Raw genomic sequence first — 27,387 nt, forward strand, 5'->3', positions numbered from 1 at the left:
ACCATCCATGAACTAAGCGCTTGATAATTTCTATAAAATATTAAGGCAGTGCACTATGTTTAACTAAATCTGCAATTAGAGTTTGTGTTGTAAAAAGAAGGAGTTGTGTAGAAACGTATTTTAATTATGCATTTTAACTTAGAATTATTTGCAATGGGTTTAGGTTTGTATTTGTATCTCCAAGGTCGGGTGGTTGTCTTATTTTCTCTCCTGCAAGCAGGTTAGTGTAGACATAGTCTTTGGGGGCTCAAACTCCTGGGGACAAATACTAGAAGGAAATAAGAGTCCCTGTGTTCACGACTTAAAAGTTATTAGTTAAAAAAATTTTTTTTTGTTTTTTTTGGGGGGGAAGGAGGAAGGGGAGGTAATTAGGTTTACTTATTTTTACTTATTTATGTATTTATTTTAATGAAGGTACTGGGGATTGAACCCAGGACCTTGTGCATGCTAAGCATGCACTGTACCACTGAGTATACCCTCCCTTATGAATCCATATTACTACATAATATAGGCTTCTTGAGGAACAAAAACAACAAAAAAAATCAAAGAGTTCTGTTATTCATATAAACACTGAATGTTTTTTCTTTCTTTTGATATTTTCTCCCTGAAGCATTTTTGAAAAATCAGAATCTTACCCTGTTTTTCTTACTGCATTTCATAGCCTTTATTTAAATACTGAAAGTTTTTTATATATTCACTTGTTAAATTCATTATGCTGTTCTTTGATTCAACAAATGTTTATTGAGTTTTCTTGTATTCCAGATGCTGTGCAAGATATTGATTACAAAAGAATATAATAAGACATATTAAGAAATCTACATTCTAGTGAGGAATAATGACAAACACATAAGGAGACAATTAAAATGTAGTAGGATGAGAAACATGCTAGAAAAGGGGCTATGGTTGTGCTAGGAACTGTTAAATAACAGTTTGGTCCTGACTGTATAAAATTCATGATCTGCATGATTTGAAAGTCAATTTCAGTTTATAATAGCATTGAGTCATTTTCACACTTAAAAATTTATTGTAAAATTTAATAGAATATATACTGTGTCCAGTTTTAAATAAATGTGAACTCATGTAAATTTTAAAAATCTGATTCCTTTCCTGAATTGAACCACTAATAAAATGATATACATCTGTACAAAAAAAAAAAAAAAAGGGAAGCCCTCATGGAGAAAAAAGCAGGCCATGGCCAGGTAAGTGGGAAGTGAAATGGGACGCAGGGAGGTGCAGAATTCCAGGCAGGAAAACAGCAGGGGAGAGGGCAGCAGAGAGAATACAAAAGCTTGGCAGCCTCAAGAAATCACTTGCTCATCTCTCTGATTCTCCAGATAACTGAGACAGTGAGATTCAACAGTTTTGCTACAAACAGCAGACTTGGGGCAGGGGCTTAGCTTGCCAGGTTTCCAATGCAGAACTGTTTCCACTGTTCTTGTATCTGTACAGAGAACCTGTTGTTGAGCCTGACAATGATAAGTTACATTCACCTGTCAAAATACCCTGCAGATGTGCTTTAGTTTTTAATTATAACCACACTTGACCAACTAAAATGAACCTAACATCAGTTACCATCAGAATCAGTGCTATCACAAAGAAAAATAATATATGGCCTAAAAATCAAGTTGGTTATACTCAAGATGTCGAAATAGACTAGGTACCAGTTAAATTTATGGCCAAACTGGTACATTTATTGAATATCCTGTCTCCATAGACAAAGAAAACTAAAAAATTGAGTAGTTTTGTTCTTGTCACTGAAACTCTAAAACCTATTTTACTATTTATATGAAACTTTTTTTAATGCATGAAAATATAATTTATCCAGATATTATTTTAGAGAAAATTCACAAATTTTCTCTATACCAAATGGTTGTAATTTTAAAGTAAAATTTTTAATTAGAAACTATGTATTTGCTATAAATAGTGTCAGTTGTTATATAATGATGCTAAATATTTTTGCTCATTTAATTACTAGTAGTTAACATTTATGCTGAAGCTTTATTCTCGTTTATTATTTTTCATTAAAGTGTTTATTTTCTTAGCAAAGTGTTCTACCAAACATCATTATTATCTATTACTATGAATTTGTTTTGTTCTTCACACTAATAATAAAATACAAAAGGAGAATCTCTTCCCTTCTGAGGAAAATATAATGTTTCCAACAGAAACACATTTTGTTCAGTTTATATAGCATATAGCTTTTAGCACCTGTCTAGCTTCTTTGAAGTTTAAGTCATACAGTTCATATTGTATTATTTGAATTTTTCACAAACTATTTTCTCTTATCTGGATACAAAAGGGAAATTGGGTAAAATTGATACTATATCATCTTTTCCTTTGTGCAGATAACCTGGCCTGGGTAATGTTATTTGGTATCATAGGGCTCCATCTAGTGGCTCCAAGAGGGAATTTATTTGTTAAATTTCTAGAATTGATTAAAAAGTTGAACTTTGAAACTGTTCAAATTGGGTAAGTGCAGTAAAATTGATGTGAACTAACATAAAGATTACTTTCCCATAATAATATTTTCAGATATTAAAGTTCTGTAAGTATTTTAGGGAATTAAATTACATCAAATATTAAAAACTTAGGAAATAGAAAACTGTCATGATTTTTAAGAAATCTAGTTTTTGTACCCATTATGCATTAAACATTCAGCCTCGTCCATTATTAGACAAGTAAGTTCTGTTTAGGGCAGTTTTACAAAATGACCTTTATATTTTAAATGGAAACTATAACCAAGTACAATAATTAAAAATGAAAATGTTCCAGAAAAAACCTTGCTCTCGTGTTTCAGCAGTCAGTTAACTCTTATAGGTCAACTTATTCATTTATGCCCTAGAGTTGACGATCCCCAAGGCCTTTTACTGAATTCATCATGACTGTCTTTTATCCATGTTCAAGTCCTACAGACTGAACCCCACCTGTGGTTCATATCCCTAACCGCTGAATGGACTTTATCTCAAAATACTCTTTTTCACATATATTTATGAAACTTCTGATAAAGACAGCACCGATTAAATTTGATTCAAATTATGTTGCTCTTTTCCCCTTCTATTACTAAAGAACATTTTAAAATAAAAGTTCTAATTAACTTTTCTACCAAATTATATTTTAAGTCTGGTTATGAAGCATCTTTTTTTCTTTGTTGTTTTCCTTATCTAATCTCTCATTTAGCATACATTGAATGTATGGGATGAACTCAACAAATGCAGCTCATTTTTAACTTGTCTTAAAATTTTTCAAATCCGAAGGAAAACTGAAGGAGACAAAATTTACACCTGTATACCATTTACCTTGGCTCACCAACTGTTAATATTGTACCACAATTTCTTCTGTCTCTCCTGTCTGTCTTTCTAGTTTTTGTTAAAAATGGATTCCTTTGTGGGAAACCCTGGATTTTATTTATTTGTATCCAGTATAGTTTTTAAGTATCTGTAGTGGGTTTTGTGAAAAACAACAACAAAAAAATTTACAGTTACTTGTCTTTTTGTAAATGAAAACTACTTTAGTATAATAACCTTTTTAAAAAAATTTATTTTTAAATTCAGTTTATATCTCTTTCTCTTTCTAAGTCAAATTTAACAAAAGCAGTCATCTTTGCTTTTTGAAAATTGTTGGTTAACTCAAGGTAAAATTAAACTTCCTTACAAAGTGTCCTCTTTACAACTCAGTTGATTACTTTCTCAGATTTTAAAACATACAAATATATTTAATCTATTGAAGTTTTTCAAAGTTTTAAAGGCCTTATTTAGAGAAAACCCTTCATAGATAATGAAAACAATCTTTATATCAAAATAGTAAGATTTATAAATAGGACACCCACGTTCTCTTAAATTCTGTTTAGATACTTGGTCAAATTTGATACCTGTAACTTTAATAATTCTAATTTAAAATTTGAGTATGCAACTAAATTTATTAAATTGGAAATACAATTAATTTGAATTATCTGAAACTTAAAAGCATTTTAAATACCATGTGGACACATATGTACATGTTCCAAATCTAACAGAAAAGCATTGATACTCTGCTTTAGTGTACTTAACATCTCTATATTTTAAAACCTGACCAGAGTTATATGGCACTCCCTGAGAAAATAATTTTACCGCCCTGAATTGAGGTTGCTATTTCCAGTGATCTATTGCTATCATCTGCTTCTTGGCCAGAGATTTTTACCTAGGACTGGATCCGAGCTGCATGTGCCCAGGACAGCCCTTGTAGCCTCACTGATGGACACACCAGTTACCTTTGTTGTTACCTTTTGATGAAAGAGGACTCCCAAGTCCCTGTGCTTGAGAGGTTTTGGTCTTTCTGGAGAGCCAGTTATATCTTTATGTTACTTCTCTATTTAAATGTTTTTTTTTTCCCCTCTTCTCATGAGCTATTTTAACGTCTTCCTTTGTGGCTGGCTCCAAAGACATGTCATTTCCTGACACCCTGCCTACAATTGTGTACTCCTTGGTCTCACTTTAAGTCTGTGACCTTTACCACACGTTGCAGCTAACTTCATTCATTCTGTTGACTACCTGATTAAATTATGGACTTTCTATTATTTCTAAATAAACCATAGGTTAACAAATTAAATGTCAACTAATTGGATTATATACAGCTTTGTCAGATTTTGTGGTTCCTGCACTAAAATCATGTTAATGGAAGCAATTTCTTACTACAAGAAGGATTTGGGTTAGCTAACTCGCATGTAATACTGATACTAATTCTGATTCTGATACTAATACTAACATCCTGATGATATGAAACGTAAAAGAAGTTTATTAAAATACCATAAAGCCAGGTTACTTATCAAATACTCAATAGGTCTTATATGCTAACTACTCTTCTTAATGTTTTACTCTTAACAACACTTTTGGGTGCTATTCTTATTTGTAAGTGAGGAAACAGGCACAGAGAGGTTAAGCAACTTGCCCAAGTTCATACATCTAGTATGTGGCAAAGGCAGACATCAAACCCTGGCTGTCTGTACGATCCACGCTCTTAACAATAAGTGTCAATTTCATAAGGTCTTATATACAGAAAAACCATATATGTTTATTGCTCTGGTTTTATACATTGTTTTCAGATCCAGAAGGAAATACTGACTTTTTTTTTTATTGAAGTATAGTTTGTTTACAGTGTTATGTCCATTTATGGTGTACAGTATAGTGATTCAGACTTATGTGTATATACATAAATTCCTTTTCAGAGTCTTTTTCATTATAGGTTACGACAAGATGTTGAATAAAATACTGACTTATTTTTGACTGATATGTTCATGCAGGTAGTGAGTTGTTTGCTGGACTCTACAGTGACTACTGGGGCAGAGACGCTGCCGTCTTCAGGACCATGGGGCGGCTGGCGCACATCCGCACCGAGCATGACGACGAGCGCCTGTTGAAAGGTGGGATTGAGGGGAAAAGGGAGTTTTCTGCAGTTTGTAGCTTTTACATATTTCAGGGGGTTTCCCTTCATATTCCTGAATTAAAATACATGATATGTGCATATCATTTTATCTCAAAAGGGGTCAGCTTTTATTATAAAACCAAAATGCCCTCACAGCAATACTTAGAAATCAGGATTCAAATGAACAAAACAAAACAAATAGATGAAAAGTGAAAAACCATTTCATCCAATGAGTTGTTTTGTTTTCTCTTGTCAGTTGGTGTAATCGGGGCTGAATTGGTTGCTGTGCTTTGCTTGTTGTAGTAGGATCACACTGCACTTTAGAAACAGGTGAACTCTAGGAAAATCACTAGACATTCATTTACATAGAATCCTTTGTGAGGAATCTTGGTTATATTGGGCACATTGGTATATCTAAGGACTAAAACATCATTTTATGGTGAGTGTTTTCATTATTTTCAGCCTTTTTATTAAGCTTTAGAGTACATAGTCATTATTGACAGCATGTTGTCATTAAAGTATTTGACATTCTTTATCAATCAAAGGTCATTCACTCAGATCATTTAGGTTACAAATACAAAAACTTAAATTTTCACCTTACAATTAAGATGGTCTCCCATGAGTTGGACTGGTAGGTAATTTATGAATTAAAAAATAGTACTCACTTCAACAGCACATACACTAAAATTGGAACAACACAGAGATCAGCGTGTCCCCTGCACAAGGATGACATGCAAATTCATGAAGCGTTCCCCGTTTTTTATACCTAATAACCTATAATGAAAGAGAATATGAAAAGGACTCTGTGTGTACACATACGACTACAACGTTATGCTGTACATCAGACATTGACACAATTTTGTAAACTGACTATATTTCAATTTAAAAAAAGACTTCTTTACTAAAATATTTTACATCTGTTTATGTTGACTTTATATGATGTACATATGTATGTGTGTGGGAGGACATTTATGGGGGTTATCATGATGGTGTTCCTGATCTATTCTTCTTTGAATTTATTTCAAGCTATAATGTATGATTTTTGAAATTGTCTTTTTTCCCTCCCTGATTTAGTTACATTTTAGATCCTCTATTATTTTTTAAAAATTGTTGATTTGCAAAGAACATGAAGATACCTACATGATTTTAATGTTTAGTACAAAATTCCAAGGAAAATATAACAATTTATCATTTTGTTGTAATAGCTGTTTCATTTTCTTCTGTTTTTCACTCCTCTAGAGCCAAAATTTGTAGGTTCTTATATGATCCCTGACAATGAAGACCGAGATGACAACAAAGTGTATTTCTTTTTTACTGAGAAGGCCCTGGAGGCAGAAAACAATGCCCATACGATTTACAGCAGAGTGGGGAGACTCTGCGTGGTGAGAACTGTCTTTCTCTCTCCCTGAGCTTGCTTGTCTCGCAGTTTGTAGTCAGGCCTTTGTTCATTTCATAGTAGGTTTCTACTTTAAAATAATCTTCTTGTATTCTGTAGACTGCCTAAAATTAGTATTTACTTTCTAGTCCTTAGATTTCATATCGAGTGGAAGTTTTATCTAAAAAGAGCTTTCCATTTTGTATGATCTTACCCATTTTCAAAGCCCTACAAAGAAGAAATGGTCTATCATCAGGCTGTACTTCCCACACAGAAGTTTGAGCTCCATTTTTAAAAAATTAATTTCACCAAAATCCTTTTAGCTTCTTTAATCCACATTCTAAGTACTTTACATAAGTATGTTTCAACAATTCAGATGGTTGTTTCTATAGGAAAAAGCACCTGTAGTTTGTTGGGTATTCAGATAGGTTGTTTGGTAAAAATACGAAACAACTGAATTAGCAATATACATTGAGCGAATGCTAGTAGTATTATAAATGTATAGTTAGTTTGATATTTAGGATACTTAAGAATAAGCTCAAGAAGAGGTTTATGCATATGTTTATGTATGTGTGTATATATACACACACGTTTGTACTGTGTATGTGTGCAAATACATGTACCTGTTATGTGTAGTGTGCATACATGTGTGTATTTCAAGTCCTTTTTCTCTGAAAGAAGAAGAAATGGATGCTTCCATATTTCTGAGATAAGCAGATTATTTATCAATAAAATAATAATAAAGTTTACTATACCCTAGAAGTTACTACTTTATTTAGGAGAGACTACTCTACTAACATTGTTTAATACCTAGAAACTGTATTTAATGGGCCAGAGTGAAAGTACACTGACTAGGTAGAATGTGCAAACCTTAAATAAATTTGGGGGGAATTGCATCTATATTATTTGAGGGTTATGCTAAAATTTCCCCACTAAATTAAAGAACTGTAACTGTTAGCATCTGCGTGTTTAATGATACAAAATCTGTTGCTGGTAGAAGTACTCTAGGTACCCACTTACCTGCTTTTTGTTTTTTTGTAGAATGACGTTGGAGGACAGAGAATCCTGGTGAATAAGTGGAGCACCTTCCTAAAAGCTAGACTGGTTTGCTCAGTACCAGGAATGAATGGAATTGATACCTATTTTGATGAATTAGGTAAATATTATTGGGAGAGTTGAATTTCACTCTTTGATATGCATGCTTCTTTGTATAATCCTCACTGTTTCTAGCACATATGGAAAGCTTGCTTTCTGCACTATTTGACTTCTGTCTAACCTAGAGCGAATTTCTGTTCTTTTCATCTTGGCCTGGTCCTGGAGTCGGGGCAGAGGAGTTGCAGGAACAAAAAGACCCCTCTCATTAGTTTAAAATCAGGGCCTCTTGTTCCTTCCATGAGGCCCAGCTCAGAGCCACCTTGGACAGCCAGATGTTTCACTCTGTTGTGATTTGGTCATGGTTGCTTGACTGTATTTGGAAATTTAGAACCTAAAATCTATTATAGGTTCTGAACTATTTTGTGTCAATTTATTTCCTTCACATGCAGCGAGGGCTAAACATATTAAGTAATGAATGGTCTTTAATTTTTCAGAGGATGTTTTTCTGCTGCATACCAGAGATCATAAGAACCCGGTGATATTCGGCCTCTTTAACACTACCAGGTGAGAAATGTGTACGGTCAGTAAAATTGGTATGAAAGGAAAGATGCCTCACGCCTTCACCGTGTATGTAATTGAGCATTCTCTTGCCCAATTTATTGTCCTCATTTTCTATACTTTATCACCAGTGTCTTCATTCTCCTAAGCTTGCAATTGTACCTTGATTTTTAAAGCCATGATCTCAGTCTATCTAGATCCTGCTTTGTTTTCATTTGAAGCTCCAGCATCCTCCTGTGCTCAGGATCCTAAGCCCTTCCCTCTCTGATTTACCACAGAATTTTTTTTTTCTCAAGGAGTTTTTAAGATATTAGTTCCGTGCAATAGAGTCTCAGATAATTCTTTGGATCATTACATAGAATTTTCCAAGTCAGGCTTTCAAGGCTCTCTCTCAGCTGTTACGCACTTGGCTTTAGAAGTCTGTCCTCTGAGCCCCCTCGTGCTTGCTCTGCTTTTGACAGCACCTCGACAGATGTCCGGTATCTCCTTTCCCCATCACTGTGATTTTATTTATCCACTTCTCTTGCTTGAAATTACTTTTTCTTCCAACACTGATTTGTATCACTTTTTCCAGTACTTGTCAATTGCTGTCTTCATGAAACATGCCTTGATTTCTTAATCACAGAACACTTGGCTCCCTCCTCGACTCTGGCCATCCTGCTCCTGTGTTGATTCTCAGAGAACATACCTTCCGTGTTTTATTTAAAGCAGTTTCTCAAGTCTAGTATTTCTCTGTTTATGTTTTTGTACTTTGTATCCATTGAAGAGTGCTGGAAAAATGAATCAAGTATCATTGCATGTGTGTTGACACATGAATGAAAAAATGGTATTAGAATCTGTTTTGGTTGAAAGTTTATATATATAATTTCCTTTTTAAAAAAATGTTTTAAGGTTCCTACTTTTTTTTTTTTTTTTTTTAATGAAAGTGCTGGGGGTTGAACCCAGGACTTCATGCTTGCTAAGCATGTGCTCTACCACTGAGCTATACCTCCCCCCGCCCTGTAATTTCCTGAGTGTCTGTCCAGATAAGGCAGAGTGGAGATGAGATGACTAGAATGAGAAATAAAGAGTATTCTTCAGTTCTCTTGACAAGGATTGAATGACATCACTCGATTCTCATTTGCATTGAATTGGCCTTAACTATACAGAATCCCGTACAGCTTGTTTGCTTAGGATCTCTCCACAAATCTTTTGTTTAGTTTTGTAACACGTAATTTCTTATGCTCACTTTGAAAAAAAAATTCAGAAAGCTCTTTGGACAAGCATCCTGCTATTGTAAGGAGACATTTTCTTCAACACAGAAACAGTTTTGCTATCAATTACTCCTTCGTGCAGGGAGAAGGGGTTAATGTAGATTGACAGCTATCACAGTCCATGGAAAACCCTCACTGTTTTTACACTTCATCTTCTCCCTTATGCCCATGAAGAATTTATACATTGCATGATAATTCCACGGTTTTACATGATGAATACAAGCTATGGGATAATCAGTGTGGTTTTTCTGTGGGTTCATGCAGTCAGTTTATAAGCTGCTTTTGTGAATGATAGCATAACAGATCTGTCTGAGATTTCAAAGACAGGACATTATTTTCTTCTGTGATTTCAATTTTGACTGTTCAATTTATATATAATCCTGAAAAAAGGCTCCCCAGCTGTTACCTGACGTAACAGTTGATATCCTATCACGGTGATCAAAGGTTTACTGCCACTTTAGTTGGAAGACTATCTCTGGTTTTCTCACTGTTGCAGGCATTTCCAATTGCTTCAAGGTGTGTTATAAAATGTGTAAATTGATGTCCTAAGCCAGTAACATAACTGCTGTTGTACAGGTGTGCCAGAATGTAGGAAATTTTATGTTTATAAAGAACTTTGCATTTTACAAAGCACTTTCACAACTAATTTTTTTCTGCCTTTCTTGGGCAAGCCAGAATGGTTCTTTTAAATTATTGAAGTATAATTGATTTACAGTATTGTGTTAGTTTCAGGTGTACTGCAAAGTGATTCAGCTATATATATGTCTATATTCTTTTTTTCTGTTCTTTTCCATTACATACAAACTAATTATTTTAATTCTCACAACGAGGAGGCTAGGGAAGTGTTTGAATTTATCCAGATTATCCCAAATTAAGAAATGTGGCCAGATCTTTAAAACAAATCACTTTAAAATGTCCTTTGCACAATCTTACTGTAAATGCCCCCAATACAACTTGCTGTTGTTAGTCAACTACTGTCTTTATCCTTGACAGGTAGAAATTTTTATCAAGGAAGTAATTTCAATTGCTACTAGTTCTGGAGGTAACGAATCCAAGTTTTTTTTATAATTTAAATCTTTTTCTCAAAATTAATCAGATGCAGCCCCGTCATCTTTCCACTGTGACAGTTTTCAGAGACATAGAGGAAGGAATACACAGCAAGCCTGTTAATGTGTGTATGACCCCAAGCTAATGAATGGAACAAAGCCCGACGTTTTCTCTGGACTTTAAAGTTATTCTTCCAATTATATACATTAAAAATCTAATAAAATTTGAATAGAATTTATAGCAGTATTAACAACAGGGCGATTAGGAAAACACTGTCTATTCTGAAGAGAGGACAACATATAAGGAGATGAAAACCTCAAAATGAATAATTCACCTTGGGAATGGATCTTTTTAAATATTAAGGCCAAATCTTTAATAAAAAGATATTAAAATGCCATATAAGGTATAACATTAAAAAGCACAGTGACACAGCTGCTTTTGTGATTCTAACAATGTCATTTTCAATTTATCATAATAAATAGGCAAGGAAGAGGTAAGTTTTGGAGTTTCAGTACTTGAAATATTACAACAGTTAATATTTCTAGAGATTGAAACTCTTATGCCCAAATGATTTCATCCTTACCTACATAGTCTGGGGGGTTTGACTTACCTGACTCCCTAGTCTGTTCCAGAATAGTAATTATCTTTTTTTTTCTTTGTTTCAGTAACATATTTAGAGGGCATGCTATATGTGTCTATCACATGTCTAGCATCCGGGCAGCCTTTAATGGACCATATGCACATAAAGAAGGACCTGAATACCACTGGTCACTCTATGAAGGAAAAGTCCCTTATCCAAGGCCTGGTTCTGTAAGTTTAGGCATTTAACCAAGTATACTTACTTTTTTAAAGGCTCTTTCAGTCATGTTTTGTTCATTGTTCCAGATGCTTTACAAAATTTGCCTGAAACACTTAAGAAGTTCCGTACCTAAAAATATGCTTGAGTACTTGAATGGTAAAGAAATATTGCTTCTTACATCGCTATGTATGCTTGTTACTTAATGAAAAGAATATAATCTAAGATGGGTAAATCTTCACATTATAGTTCTTGTTGATATTTTGGCTGTCTGCGTAGTTCTGACTAAAGTTTTATCTTGAAGGGTACTGGTGAATACAGAAACATCCAGTAAAATGAGCATCGTATTCCTGCTGCCCTCTTCAGAAGAGTCAGTACCACATGTGGTTTCCAAGCAAGGAAGTGTTACTGAATTTTTATATTCTAGTTTTTGAGTCAGCCTTTGCATTCCCTAGGCCAGACTTTCTCCCTGCTTCTACCTCGAGCATATCGAGAGGAAGCTTTTTCTCTGCCTCTTCAGATTACTGAGCGCCTCATTTAACATCCTCGCTGCCTTCCAAAAGAAAAGTGACAATACAAGAGGTTCCACAACTTGCCTCTGAACCGGAGCTACTAAGGTTCTCTCTAACTAGCCACTCAAACTTTTGTGCTTTTAATTGCACATGGAAAGATGATGATGATGGTGATGATTTTGTACCATGTGTCCTGTACGCAACGAGGTTGGGAAAATGTAGCGTCATTGTATCTGCCACGTGCACCATGGCCAGCAAACGTTGAACTTGTCATGCAAGTCACAGTCTCCACTATTATCAGCAGCTGGTGAAAACCCATCACCATGCTGATTGCACGAGTACTTGAAAGTCAAGTAGAAACCGTTTTTACGGAGCCAAAATCCAAAGTGGAAACAAACCTTACCTCCGTTAACAAGTGTAAGACTTTACCATTTCAATCACTCTCGCTCACTAGCTTAAAATTATTACTTCCAGTAAGACATAAAGTATATTTTATTTCACTCTATTGATTGAAATTACAATTTAAATGGAGAAAACCCACTCCTGTGGCTTTGCTGGAAATGCTTCTTGAAACCACATGATATTAAAGGAGATTTGGAGGAAGTGACTTGTTACTGAACTGCTTCCAGGCTGGTCCAAAATGTTTCCAATTACATATCATGAAAGTACACTCAAGTGAAAAAATTCATGCCAAATTACAAAATATGGCCTGAATTTTTTTAAACAAACCATTAAAAATGCCCTCTTTGTAGAATCTGATTACTGAACTACTGTATTTATACTCTAAAGTGGAAAGTTTTGATCAAGATAATCATTGCAATTGCTGCTGGTTCTGGAGGAAAATATGTGAAATGAGGGAGCACTTAATAACAAGCACAAATCAACAGCTAACGGTATTCTAAGAAGTAAATTGGGTGCTGTTGAATGTTTATTTTTAGAGTCAATATTTAAGAATTGAATCATGTTATAGCAAATATTTCTGGTTTTCTCAATTTTTTGTCTCTAATTCCTACAGAAATAATATAAATTCACACAGCTTATAGTAGAACAGAGAGGGATTTTTTTCCCCTTAATTAATAATGGTGGAATTCGACTAGGTTTCTGTGTTACAGCACTAAAATTCTTCATTTCTTCTCTTGGAACCATCACCAATCATATTATCACAGGGTCAATAATGGGAAAGCTGTGTTGTGCAGTTGTGATCCTTAATTTGGAGGGAAGGTTTAGCCCAATTAAGAGGCTCTTTGCTTTGCTATGAACAATACATTGTTTACTTTTAAAGTTTAATTTACAATGTGAAAAATAAATTTTAGAAACAGGGAAAAGGAAGACAATATTTATAATGTTACTCATGTGTATTGCCTTCAAACTATACCAGTATTAAATACCCGTCACTTTTTCGGGATTTTACTGCTTATCTGTATATTTCTGACGCTGCATGTTTGGAATAATTCAGTCTCTCCATGCAATTTTTAATGCAGATTTTGTTTCTATAATGAAGAATATATGGTTACTAAATACTACTCAAAGCACAGTTGATCAATTGAACAGACCACATTTTTCTAATTCTTTTCATGATTGAATATGAATGTTCTTTAGGTTTAAGGCAAAAAAAAAAAAAAATTCTCTCATCCACTTGTATTTCAGTGTGCCAGCAAAGTGAATGGAGGGAGGTACGGAACCACCAAAGACTATCCCGATGATGCCATCCGATTTGCAAGAGGCCATCCACTTATGTACCAGCCCATAAAACCTGCCCATAAAAAACCCATACTGGTAAAAACAGATGGAAAATACAACCTGAAACAAATAGCAGTGGATCGAGTGGAAGCTGAGGATGGTCAATATGATGTCTTGTTTATTGGGACAGGTAAAGAGATTAGACAGTACTCATAGACATTTAAATTGAACCTTACAATCAATAGCATTATTACCTTAAAAAAAAACTGCCTACCAACAGAACTCCTGTTGGTCCATTGGCTCATTTATGTTCTGCATGTCCACTGCAGTGGTAGAGAGCATTGGGGGCAGTTACAGCACGTAATTCCTGATACGTCGTCAATACTTAATACGTTTAACAAATGAGTATGTGAAGGAGCGAATAACTGATGTTAATAAGCAATGAACAAACAGTGTTGGTTCCAAACAGAACGTACAGAGGAAGGATGGAGTCATAGCAAGGACTGTTCTCGGTTAATTCCCCCCAGGTCCATTGCCACCTTTGGCTGCTCAGTAAGGTCTCAAGATTTTTCAGTCTTCATGTGAAGTTTACATATTTTTACCTAAATCTCTAATCACAACTGTACTTATCTGGCCCCATCAGAAATCACCCATCTGTACCAAACAGGCCAAGTGGAGATTACCCAAAATGGAGATAAACTTTTAGATCAAAGCTGTGATATCCTGCATTAATAAAACAAAGTGTAATAAATATGCTAAAAGTAAAATTTTTGGTAAATCTGTAATTTCAGTTAGTGCCATACATTAGATCTAGCTTGTAGAAGAGAACTTGGAATTTTTTAAGCATCCAGGGTAATGTGTATCACATTCTGTCAAGTACTTTAAAATTATATAGTCATTTAAAAAGTCTTTGAAATGGTCGTTTTTTTCATATGCGTCATAGTAATTGCTATAGCAGTTACTGTTTAGAAGAGTAAGCATTCCACCATACATAACTTTAATCATAGACCTGAAATTCTAGAGACATTGCATTTGCCCAAATCAGGAGTTAGGGTATAGTGTTAATATTGGTGCTTGAGCTTTTCCAGTCATACTTTTGGAAAAAGCACAGATTTAAGCAAGGAAATATTCATCTGATTTCTAGAAATTGATCTCTGGTGCAGGCTATATTTTATTCATTTATCTTAGGAGGTTAGTAATATGCACTGCACTTTGGGTTCAAGATTAACAAAGTGTCACATTTCTTTAGCAAAGCTAAAATTACCTGGCCATGAGTTCACTTACAGTGACATCCAACAGAGTTTTTTTTTTTTTTAAAGTATTCCATAAGCAAGAGTAATATTTTATAAAATTACTCATAGAAAAAAGTATGTTAGTTTTAAATGCCCTGGAAGGTACAAGTCATATATAAACATCCAAGAATGTTTTCAGAAATACTTTTTTTGTTAGATTGACCATAACTACTTGAGAGAATTCCAGAAATATCAGGTATATACTTAGGCTCTTGTGTAACCTATGTTTAGCTTAAAGATATCATCATACTGAACCACAACTTTTCAGTGTAAAAGAACGTATTTGATGCATGTGTGATGAGTACAACTTCGGAAAACCCCACAAACGATTGTTATTTTTCCCCAAATTTACCACATACTTTAGAACCATATGTAATAGCCCTTATTGCAAAATCACTAGTTGGAAATTGATAATTTGAGTTTCAGCTTTGCTTTTTACTTGATATAATAATTGTGGGATATTTATAATGTGTGCTTGGTATAATAATTTTTATTCCTTTTAGTGTATGATACAGGTAATTGTTATTAATCACATTTTATTAACCCAACCACAAGGTTTCATAATTTTTAAACAAATTGTTTAAATACCATAGAAACTCTTGGGTGAGAACCTCCAAAGTGCTTTTTTTTCCCTTAAGTTATTTCTAGCACTGTACCAAATTATCCTTACAGGCAGATTAAGTGTCTTACTAAATTTTCATTGGAAAGAACAAGGTCAGAATATCAGGAATAATAAAAATGAGGTGGAATTTTAAAACGTGAATATGAATTTATAAAATTATTGATAATTATGGAAGCTTAATGATTAGTATAGGAGGATTTACATTACTAGTCCCTCAATAGTGTATACTAGAAATTTTGATTAAAAGTGTATATATATCCAGATATGTGTATTACAAGTGTGTTTAACCAGATTTGTGGTTACTGGAGGTGAGAGACGGGAGAATTGGATGAAGGTTTTGTTAAAGGTACACACATCCAGGTATGAGATAAATAGGGACTAAGGATGTAATGTACACCACAATGTAATTAGCAGTGCTGTATGTTACATATTAAACTTTTTAAGGGAGTGAATCCTAAGGGTTCTCATCACAAGGGGAAAAAATTTTCTTTTTATTTTATATGTATATGAGATGACGAATGTTCAATAAACTTACTGTGGTAATCATTTCATGATGTAAATCAACTCATCATGCTGCACACTTTAAACTTACAGAGTGCTGTATGTAAAATATTTCATTAAAACTGGAAGGCAAAAATAATACAGATATATTCTTTTTTTCTATCTTTCTGTCTATCTGCCTATCTGTATTTATGTATATAAAGATTTAAATAGAGTTTGTTTGAAAGATTCCCTAAGATTAAAGGTATAGTTTCTTGCAAGGAAGGTAGCTTTAGGTAAAAAATTTTCTTTCATCATACATCACAGAAGAAGCTAGAATTATTTGGTATCTGTATTATATTTCATTAATTCCTAAAGGCATTTTGATATCTGAACCTTTAGCTGGATTTTTTAATCAAATTATTGAAAAATAATTGTATATTATTTTGTCTTATTTTTTTGCCAGGCATATAATTTTTTTGCTACTTGAAAATATGAATGTATAAGGAGTCATACTATTTTAACTAGTAATGATTAAATGTTTTGTATATCTAGATTTCAAATCTTATTTGAATTCATAGTCTATGATTTTTAATTGTTTGAAAACCAGATTGTGAGAAAGTTTCTGATTTATCTCTTTCTTTGTTTTGTTATAGATAATGGAATTGTGCTGAAAGTAATCACTATTTACAACCAAGAAACAGAATCAATGGAAGAAGTAATTCTGGAAGAACTTCAGATATTCAAGGTAGTTTTAGTCAAAAAAAAAAAAAAAAAAAAAAAGGGCCGACATTTATGTGTTACAGACAATTGCAAGTGAGTAATAAATAGGAAAAACATGTCAGTTTTTTTTTCTAACAGATATGTTGTGAATTCAGAGTGAATTGAAGAAAGATTTAAAATTCCATTCTATGCATCTAGTTGACTGAATTGTAGACTATTCAAATGAAAAGGCCAGTATTTACTTAGCATGACAAGAATTTCAAACTATGAACTGTGCCTTAAAGAAATAACACTTAAACCACGTAGAGATTCCAGAATCATTACTGCAATGTCTCATCTTGAAAAAATGAACTATCTATTTAGACAATGAGAAAGTAGCAGTAGTTTCGTATTGTGGACATTGTGGTGTGATAAGTATACTGCTCTTTTTGTTTATAGCATTCAGTTTTTTCAGAGAATTTACCAAAAAGAGAAAAATTCAGAAGGATAATGGAAAGATTAAACATGACGAAAACAATTGTATGTACACACTCGCACGCATGAAGTCTGAGTATCTATGGCAGTTATGGTCTTTAACGTCACCGTGAACACTGAATTAGTAATGATTGCTCCTAGAGGAATTACAGGGTTAGGTTCCTGCGAGTCTCTAGTTGCAACATTTTTGTCAACTGATCAATACATAACCTTGTTTTATGTGTGTTTCTGTTTAAAGACATCTTATTTAGTATATATATAGTTGATTAACATTGAACTATAACTCGTGCCTGAACGAAGCTTATTCATCACTTGTATTTTCTTCATAAGGCACAGTGCAGCCTTTTGGAGCTTAGGGACACCGGCTGGCACGTCAGCACTAGGCTCGAGGACCATTTTAAACAGCAAAATCCCTAATAATACAAAAATGTGGCACTGAATAGACCATGAAAAAGGATGCTTATTTATAACATGAGAGCAGAAGCAAGAAGGCAGAGTATCACCTTGACCGACCTTAGCTGGGAACATGCACATTGGGCATCTCAGATTTTCTGCCACCCTGAGTATGCACATGTCTATGAGTGACTGCAGAACACACCATAAGTATTGGTATCGGGGTTGCAAAAAAGTGTAGCAAGTAACCAAATTTGCAAAAACACAATCTGCAGAAATGAAGATTTATCATATATGTAGGTAATGAATATATATGAACGTATTTTTATTGACGAGAAATAGTTCATTTCACCTTGACTCTGTGGAGATTAGATTCCTCATAGCTGCACCCAAAGTTAATCACGTTCCTGTCTCAACCAGAGCAGCTGTGTTTTTGTTTATTTTGCATATTGGAGCTCTGTAAGATTTCATTTCGCTTTAGGGATCATAGCTCTCATATTAACAGCATTCATCAGTGTCTTGTTCACATGAACCCTTAAGAAACAATGTTGCCTGAGCGAATAAATGAAGGAATGCATGCAATAAAGTGTTCTGTAGTTTAAAATATTTTTTAAAAAATTAACACAGAGGAGCAAATTTTCTCTTTCAAAAAAATAATTCTTTGAAGGGTAGTTATCCAGAGTAGACTCACCAGCCCATTGCTTCTCCCTACTTGCAGAACTGAGCGCCTGGTGCTCCTTAGAGACACTCCAGTCTTAATCACCCTCCCTGGAATTGCACACAGGCTCTCAAAACTGTGCTGTAGAGAGACCTGCCTCTGGTGCAGTTCCATGACAGTGAGGTTATGCATCTCATTCAAAGCATTCTGGGTTCATCATGATTGACCATGCTAACGCCAACAGAAAAGTATTTTGTTTGGGCCTGGGTTAAAACAATTAAAGATCACATGGCTTATTAGCAATAACACCTATTCAAGGACATAACTGTTTTACTTCTAATGGTTCAGCTTTCTTATAAGAAAGAACACTCTGACCGTATTATTTTATTTAAAGATATTTGAATTTCCAAAGCATAAGTAATACTCAAATGCAAATACAGAAACCGCATTTCAGAGACAAACTGTATGCTGCTTAGATTATCCATTATATTTCTCATCTACATTTTGTCCTATTCTATTAGAAAATATTTTTTAAAAGAAAGCTATATTTAAATTTAACTATATTGTCCTATTGATTTACTAAAATGAAAGCTATAGGCTGCCTGGTAGAGAACCACTCACATACCTAATATGACTTCAGGTGATTTACAACCATACTAAGATATGTTTCTATATTTCAATTCTTAAAAAGGAAACTTATCTTTTTTATTTTTCAGGATCCAGTTCCTATTATTTCTATGGAGATTTCATCAAAGAGAGTAAGTTGTGTGTGTGTGTGTGTGTGTTTTCTATATATCAGTTAAGGTCAAAGGATAAAAAGTTTGTGTGCTTACATGTTAACAAGTTACTATTTTATTCTGACAAATATATATAGCAATCTACATGTAGTAGATTTTTTCATTTTTTTATTTTTAAAAATGTAGACAGGAGTAGATTTACTTCTATGACTATGATAAAACATTATTCTGTGATTTTTTTTTGCTAATATTCTTGCAAAAATAATGGTAATAATGGTAATACAAAAGAGTGTGCAGTGAAACAGATCTCCCTTCCACTTTACTGGAGCCAGTTTCTGGTGTACATTTCTCCAGAAGTGGCTGTTACACATGTTGCCTAACATTTATTTATATATAACATTTTACATTTGGGCAAATGGAAACATGCAGTGTTCATTGTTCTGCTATTTCTACTTTTTACTTAACATATCTTACAGTTTATTTCACATCATTCTGTGTATATATGTACATCACTTTTCTAAATGTTAAATGTCAGTGTGCACTGCTGGTGGGAATGTAAATCGATGCAGCCATTATAGTAAACAGAATGGAGATTCCTCAAAAAGTTAAAAACAGAACTGCCATATGATCCAGCAATTCCACTTCTGAGTATTTATCCGACGGAAACAAAAACGCTGATTCAAAAATATATCTGCACCCCATGTTCATTGAAGGATTATTTATGATAGCCAAAACATGGAAACAAACTAAAGCATTCATCTATGGATGACTGGATAAATATATTGTTTTATATATATCTCTCTCTATATATATATGTACATATGTATACACGTGCATACACACACACAATGGAATGTTTCTCAGCTGCAAAAGAGAAGGAAATCCTGCCATTTGCAACAACATGGGTGGATCTTGAGGGCATTAAGCTAAATGAAATAAGTCAGAGAAAGACAAATACCGTATGATTGTACTTACGCATAAGTAATAAAAACAGCAAAAACAAGCTCATAGATACAAAGAACAGATTGGTGGTTGCCAGAGACAGAAGGTGGGCAAAGTGGGTGAAGGTTCTCAAAAAGTACAAACTTGCAGTTATAAAATAGATAAGTCATGGCAATGTAATGTACAGCATGGTGGTTATAGTTTACATCACAAGAAAAAATTTTATAATGTGATGAGGGCTGTTAACTAGATTTACTGTGATCATGTCACAGTATACACAAATACTAAATAATTTTGATGTATGGTCAGAACTAATGTAATGTTATATATCAATTATATCTCAATTAAAATGCAAAAAATACCATTTACTTATCCTGTCTTCTATTGGACATTCCCATAGATCTTTTTAAAAATGTTAGATGACAAAAGAGTCTTTCTGCTTAGATAACAAATAAAATAATTGTCAAATTCTTGTGGTTTTTGCCAGCTGCACTCTACCAGTTCTGTTACTCATGTATCTGCATCTATAAAAGTATTTCACATCTTGGAGAAATGAAGTATTAATGTTCCGTTGTCTGTCCTGAGTAATCTTAGTCATTTAAGTGAGTTTTCACACAGGTGATTGTGTGTGAATGTGCGTACGAATCTAGGTGTAAGAGCCCAGTGAGAATTCTGTCCATTTCTGCTAGCGGCCTCTCTCTGCTTTGATGTCCACAGCAACAGCTGTACATTGGATCTGCCCCTGCCGTGGCCCAAGTCAGGTTCCATCAGTGCGACATGTATGGAAGTGCTTGTGCTGACTGCTGCCTGGCTCGAGACCCTTACTGTGCCTGGGATGGCATATCCTGTTCCCGGTATTACCCCACAGGCATCCATGCAAAAAGGTGAGACAGAATCTTCAGTGGAATCTACCTTATTTAGAAAAATCCTAACACTTTTTTTTTTTTTGGTCTCTTTCTTTCTGTAGCCATTCTGTGAAAATAGCCATTTTATTTTTATTTAAATAAATCATCCTACTGCTATTTTGTTCATAGTAGGAGCTTTGGAAACTCAACTTTTTCCTGAAAATAACCCCTATCAATTATTTTGTAGAGATCAGAGCTGCCCACACTGCTGGAGATGTATTTTTCCTCCTGAGTTTGCATCAACTCTTCCCCGTTCTGAAACTTGTGCTGTAAAAAGTGAAACCAGTTTAGAGAAACTTAAAATGTGGAAATGGCAAGCCACCCCACACATGAGGAATTCAAAGACTTTAAAGGGAAAATAAATAAATAAGTTCTAAAGTACATCCTGCAGTTGCCCCATGTCCTCCTGACCAGCTGGTCTTCATTTATTTCATTTTGAAAGTGAATATTTTAACTCCTAGGCAAATGAATGACCTATTGTATAATTAATGAAATGTGTGATTTAATTCAACACAAATGAAAGGTACTTAAAGATCTCCAAACTCTAGTATCTACAATTCAGCGAGGTCATTGCCACTTATTAGAGATGGTAAATCCCAGGATTCTTTGAACAGGAGATCTTAAGGTACAGAAAGTATTTTGAAGAATAAGGGTCTTTCCTCACTAAAGTCATAAGAAATTGTGCACTCTTTGGGTAAAAGATAAGGGGAAATTTTTTTTTATTACGGAGTAAGCAGTTACTATTTTCTCTTGTGAAAATGACCAAAAATAACATAAAGCAAAAACATAGAACCATATATAGTTTCCCTACTGAAAAGCAATTTTTATTAATTGTATTTACTCTGGCTTTTTTGACTTTTGGCTACTTTCCACATTTTCAAAATCTAATTTAACCCAGTTTGAAAGAGTTGTTATTTTTCTAAGTTCACATGCATAGTACAGTCTCATTTAAAAAATACTTAATCACTAATTCAGAACTTTTGTTAATTTGACTTTAGCTAAATTAATATCCCAATGAGTGTTTAAAGAAAGGATATAATAAGCAGATAGTAAAAAGAGGCTTTGAGAGGACATTTATAAACTAATTTACCAACTGTATTCAAGAATTGAGTGAGTTAATTGACTTTGTACAAATGCTTATTGATGTTTGAAAGCAGTTCTTGGAGAATGTAGCCACGTTATTAATTGAAACTATAGTTTAATGGTTTATTCACTCATTGAACCAGTTACTGTACTATGTTCAGGGGGTTTGAAGAGATAGTCACAGTCCCCTGTCTGTAGGAAATCAGAACCTTAAGTGGAGAATGGAATTGTAAATAAGGATGGTGATAGCTTACCACTGTGTATGACATCCTGGACTAACTGCAATACACGTAATTCATTATTTAGTTCTCAGAGTAACCTTTGAGCTCAGTCTTGAAGGTACAGATACAAGGAGTTTCTAGTTAAATAGAATTAATTGTACAAAGGGATAGGTTTTCCGGGAAAACCATGTAGTTCCATAGGTTAGGAGTGAAGTAACAAGATCTAAGGGCGGAAAGGTAATTTTATCAACAGATAATAAAATTAAAATTAATTATCCTCTTGTCATTAGCAACAATAAAGAGGTTTACAAACCTTGCATTAAATATTTAGAAATAATGAAATTTTGTATAAGGCTTGTAATAACGATGATGAATTTTAACTGAGCAACTGTTTCCATAGCTAAATATTTCTTGGTCTATGGTACATCTTGTAAGACTGTACATCCACAAGTTTATAATACAGTATTTAAAAGGGTGGACAAAATATTACTTAGAAAAAGTTAAATGAATGGGCAAAATTGTAGACAGGAAGAAGTGAGATGCTGGAGTCAGGAGCCATACTCCTAAATGAATTAGTCCAGTTCACTGACATGTAATGGAGATCTTTCAGTGGTGTCAGATTCTTTTGAACTATCACCCACCCCTGGAGGAGAACTTTTTGGATAAGTTCCAGCACATAAAGGGAACATAGTTTGCTTTTATAGCAGATCATTTTTGCTTCAGACCTGACTAGCAGCAGAAATTAAAAACTGGTCATTAAAATAAATACTTTTCTGTCCACAGAGTGAAAATGAGACAACAGAAGAAAAACATTAATTCACAAACCAAACCACTTGTTTAAAATAGTCTTCCAAAATACACTATAATTTATAGAGCTAGATCCTTTTCTTTCCCTTGCTCTTGTATTTTGTCTGTTTCCAGCATTCTCTTAAAAAGTTTCCAAGAGGCAAGAGATACAAGAAAAATATGTGACTTTGAGAATAAAAGACAACTTTGCTTAACCTTTCTAAAACTCTTGATGTTACTACACTTTTTTGAATTCTGAAAGAAAGAAGAACTATATTAGGATAGTATAAAATGAACTGAAGCCTTGTTGGAAAATGTGGTATCTTTCTTGTTAAATGCATGTTTCCAGTGATTTTCAACAAAGTGTTTGCACTCTTATCCATAATGCTTATCTACCGTTATCTGATTGCAGTTCCTTTATTCTCACATCACCTGTGGAATAAACAAGATACATCACTTCTGCACAGTGGGAACTATTTCCTTGTTACATTGATTTACTCCTGCTCCATTATTCATGATTGCTCAATGGACGTGGGGTTCCCAGTACCAAAGCAGTACTCAGTGAAGTGAAGAATTAACAACAGCAGTTTAATTCCCATCTAGAGCTGCTATCGATTATATAATAGATGTACATGCTAGTATAAAATAATAAATAACCATAAAACATTTTACTTTTTCTCCTTACTTTGTCAATTTCTATTTTCTGTTTAGCTCAGTAGAATGATCTGTGTGGCAGTTTTAGTCTTAACTTTGTAAAATCTCAGGTCTCTAGGTAAGGTTTTCTAATCAAATATTTATTTTTAAAAAACATGTTTTTGCATACAATCCTAAAAATTGACTAGAAATGTTCATCCCCTCTTGCTTTCAATATAAGGAAATACTTTTAACAGTTGTTTAAGTATTGCATTCCTAACTCAGATCTGAACCCATATGTGAGAAAGCCCTCCACCTCTTGAAATGACATTCCAGTATCATTTGGAGGCAGTGAGGAAAACCTAGAATTAAAAAAAAAAAATGAGACTGGACTAGGTTTTAGAGCTCAATTAGCTCAACTTTGCTTCATGAAAGAGGACACAAAAGACCAGGAGAGAGAGCTACGTATCAGGTCATGAAGCACGTGAGGGGTGGCACTGGGGTTTCAGTGTGGTTTCCTTTTCCATATTTGATCATTGCATGTGGTTAAAGCATCTCTTTGTCCCTTGGGAAGCCTCGCCACCCACCTCTGGGGTAAAACTTCTGCTTTGCCTTCTGTTTTTCCCTCAGTCTTGAGGCAATGCCATGATTTAGAGAAGCAAGTGATATTTTCTGCCTTTATGTAATACTTCTATTTTTATCCCTAATCTTAATTAATATGCTGAAGATCTTCATTTTAGCATTTCAGTACTAATAGTGACAATTTCCATTGTTTAATTCCTGAAAAAGATGCTTACAAATTTAAAACATATTTTACATTCTGGAATTCTTTTTCCATGGATAAAGAATATTGTCATTTTTCAGTTATATGCTTAAGTACACTATAAAACATGAAAATATACTACAAGTGATCCTAATAGGTAAATTAAGGGAAAGTGCAGGATTTCTTGGCTTTCACTATATGCAGGACATCCTGTTTAATATGTATAATACACTGTCACATTCAGTCAGTAGAGGAATATGATTTCTAAATGTTACAACCGAATAAAAGTAAATTCAGCATATAATATATTTTATTTGCAATCATATTGAGCACAGTGGTTATAGATCAAAATATTTGAATCCAAATATCTTTACTTATATACACTTTAATACATATAGGAATTTTATGCATTTTTTACTGAAATAGTCTGCCTCAAACCCGACTGTTTTTCTTTGCACACATCCCTTACCACCCAAGACACTCATTTCAAGCTAGAAGACTTCTTGTTGAATTAAAATCTGAACAAAATGTAAAGAAAACTTTCTTCAATTGTTGTTTCAGGATACATTACTCAAACTCCTGTGCCTATTTAAAGAACAGTTTTATATAGATCTTATCCATTGAATAGCATTCAATGGAAATACAGAAAACTATGAAACTTGAATTTTATCCTTGTTTTGTAGGACTGATCCGTTTTTTCAGTAGCAGAATACTACTTGAAACTTTCATGCAGTTGGCTATGTTTTAAAGTCTGGAAAATTGAAGTCTAAACAACTCCTAATGCATTTACTTTCTTTCAGGCGGTTCCGCAGACAAGATGTTCGGCACGGAAATGCAGCTCAGCAGTGCTTTGGACAGCAGTTTGTCGGTAATCCATAGAAAATCGATTGCCATGGGTTACTTGGAGTGTGCATTGAAGATAAACTGCAAACTTCTTAAAAGGGCCCTTGTTTTCTTTGTGATTGATATATGTGAGAACAACATTGCTGAAAGTATTCTCTCTTTTTCCATATAGTTAACATTTTGTGGATTTGGCATGTAATTTTTCTTCATTAGGAAAGTGTTTTATGTACCCACCAAGCTTTATTGTTAGACCTCAAAAAGGGAAATCCTAGAACAAGAATGCTACCTACTTTAGCTGGCAATGCCACTGTGATTTGCAGGATTTTTCTCATCGGCTCAACCCTGGGAATAACTTCACCACGTTTTATAACTTACAGTGATTTTTATCAAGAGTGATCTAATTTATATCAAGTCAAGCTTTGGATAGAATAATGTGAAAAAGTTTTTTTTTTTTTTTGACTCTTTTACTGGAATAGAGTCAGCCTAGAGCTGGGCTTAGTGGTACCAACGTGGGTTTCTGAGGAAAGGTGGTAGGTGGTCTCACGGGTAAAGGATGAGAGAAAATTTCAGCTTTAGGCAAAGGTACAGAAGACAAGACAAAAAACACTGTCCTGACTCTTCGCACCATGACAGTGGGTTGCGCACAGGCTGTTGGTTTTACCAAGAAGTAACAGGGTAAAGGGGGTACCATGCTTGGGGGAACAGAGATGCTTAGACTCAAATCCAGACATTGTGGTCCAGCATCAGTTTGCTATACCTCAGGCTGGTCCAGGATGTGGTGCAGGATATAAGGCTCTGAGAACGTTGACTAGAGAAAGGCAGGACATAATCTTAGGGAACCTTGGAGGTCCATTTTGAAGGCAAGGAGGGCGCAGGGATAGGAAAACAATCCTGGGATCTAGTTACTGAATTTTATCTTTGTTAAAACAACAAAAAATAAATCCTTCTGCTTTTATTCCCTGCTGCAGTTAGGTGTACTTGCCTGTATGCAAATTTGAGTTCAAGTCCAGTGAGAAACTTTCTGGGCCAAGATACAGATTATAATCAAGAAGCTCTGGTTTGTGCAGTCCTCACTTCAGTCTCTAGCCTTTGCTTACTGCAGGAGCCCAATATCTGGCTAAGTGCCGTCCACTGTTGAGATCTCTCTCATGCTCGCGTTAATGTGATGCCACGTCACCTTGGTTTCTGCTCTCTGCTTTTGTTTGCAGCCATGGGTTTAGTCCAATGCCTGGCTTTCTTGTTTGGTGCCCACCTCCTCTGGCTCCTTTATGAATGGATATTGCCACTGATTTCCCATGAACTTAACACCGATGCACATTCTTAACCGTTCTGACTGTCCCATCCTGTGGAACCAGAGTCCCAGTTACGTCTTTCTGTCTTACCCCATAGCCTGCTGTGCCTTTTTAATGCCTAGATTTTAGTATACCACTTTCTCTCAAGAACTCAAATAAATGACCTTTTATAGAAATCAGCCATAAGTCATCAAAGTTGTTCACTTTGCTGTAGGGATCTGAATAAAGACTCTCTTTAAAAATAGGATTTGCTGGTAAAATCAGAGTCTCAAGGCTGCTGTTAACATTTATGTTATAGGGGATGCTTTGGATAAGACTGAAGAGCGATTGGCCTATGGCATAGAGAACAACAGTACTTTGCTGGAATGTACCCCGCGGTCTTTACAAGCAAAAGTTATCTGGTTTGTGCAGAAAGGACGCGACACAAGGAAAGAAGAGGTAATCCCCTAGCTGCACGTTCACACCACGGTTTCTTGCATATAGCATGTGATTAGTCAATAGTTGGGTGATTTATTTGGGTACTTAAAAATTAAACAGTCTGTTCTGCACATGTCATTTTAAAAGTGGGTGTATTTATGTGTGATTTATACACATACAAAGATTTTTAAATAGATTTTTTAAATAGATCTTTTTATATATATCTGTAGTTATTTACATATGTAAATAAATTATAAATATATATATATAATTTGGATCCTAGAAATGAGATTTTTACTTAAGAGATATTCATTGTGCCATGTTAGTGTCATGTTGTCAAAATGATAGTCTTAAATTGTATTGCCCAAGACATGTTTTAGAAAAATAGCAGACTTAACCAGCAGTAACAC

At 34.4% G+C, this 27,387-nt stretch overlaps 1 protein-coding gene and 1 non-coding gene across 2 annotated transcripts in view; both read left to right on the forward strand.

The window, feature by feature from the left end:
- The window catches only part of SEMA3E (semaphorin 3E), a 226,225-nt gene that overhangs the window by 179,668 nt on the left and 19,170 nt on the right, over window positions 1–27,387 (forward strand). The window contains 11 exon segments of the mRNA XM_032484106.1: window positions 5,276–5,395; window positions 6,637–6,779; window positions 7,814–7,928; window positions 8,362–8,431; window positions 11,391–11,535; window positions 13,681–13,903; window positions 16,764–16,855; window positions 19,072–19,113; window positions 20,752–20,918; window positions 25,226–25,293; window positions 26,859–26,998. Coding sequence (XP_032339997.1) covers window positions 5,276–5,395; window positions 6,637–6,779; window positions 7,814–7,928; window positions 8,362–8,431; window positions 11,391–11,535; window positions 13,681–13,903; window positions 16,764–16,855; window positions 19,072–19,113; window positions 20,752–20,918; window positions 25,226–25,293; window positions 26,859–26,998 — 1,325 coding nt within the window.
- LOC116665149 lies at window positions 6,055–6,158 on the forward strand. The gene has a single exon (XR_004321711.1). It is a non-coding gene; the product is annotated as a U6 spliceosomal RNA (small nuclear RNA).

The sequence above is a fragment of the Camelus ferus genome, chromosome 7 (assembly GCF_009834535.1).
Source record: "Camelus ferus isolate YT-003-E chromosome 7, BCGSAC_Cfer_1.0, whole genome shotgun sequence".
In the NCBI taxonomy this organism is placed as follows: domain Eukaryota; kingdom Metazoa; phylum Chordata; class Mammalia; order Artiodactyla; family Camelidae; genus Camelus; species Camelus ferus.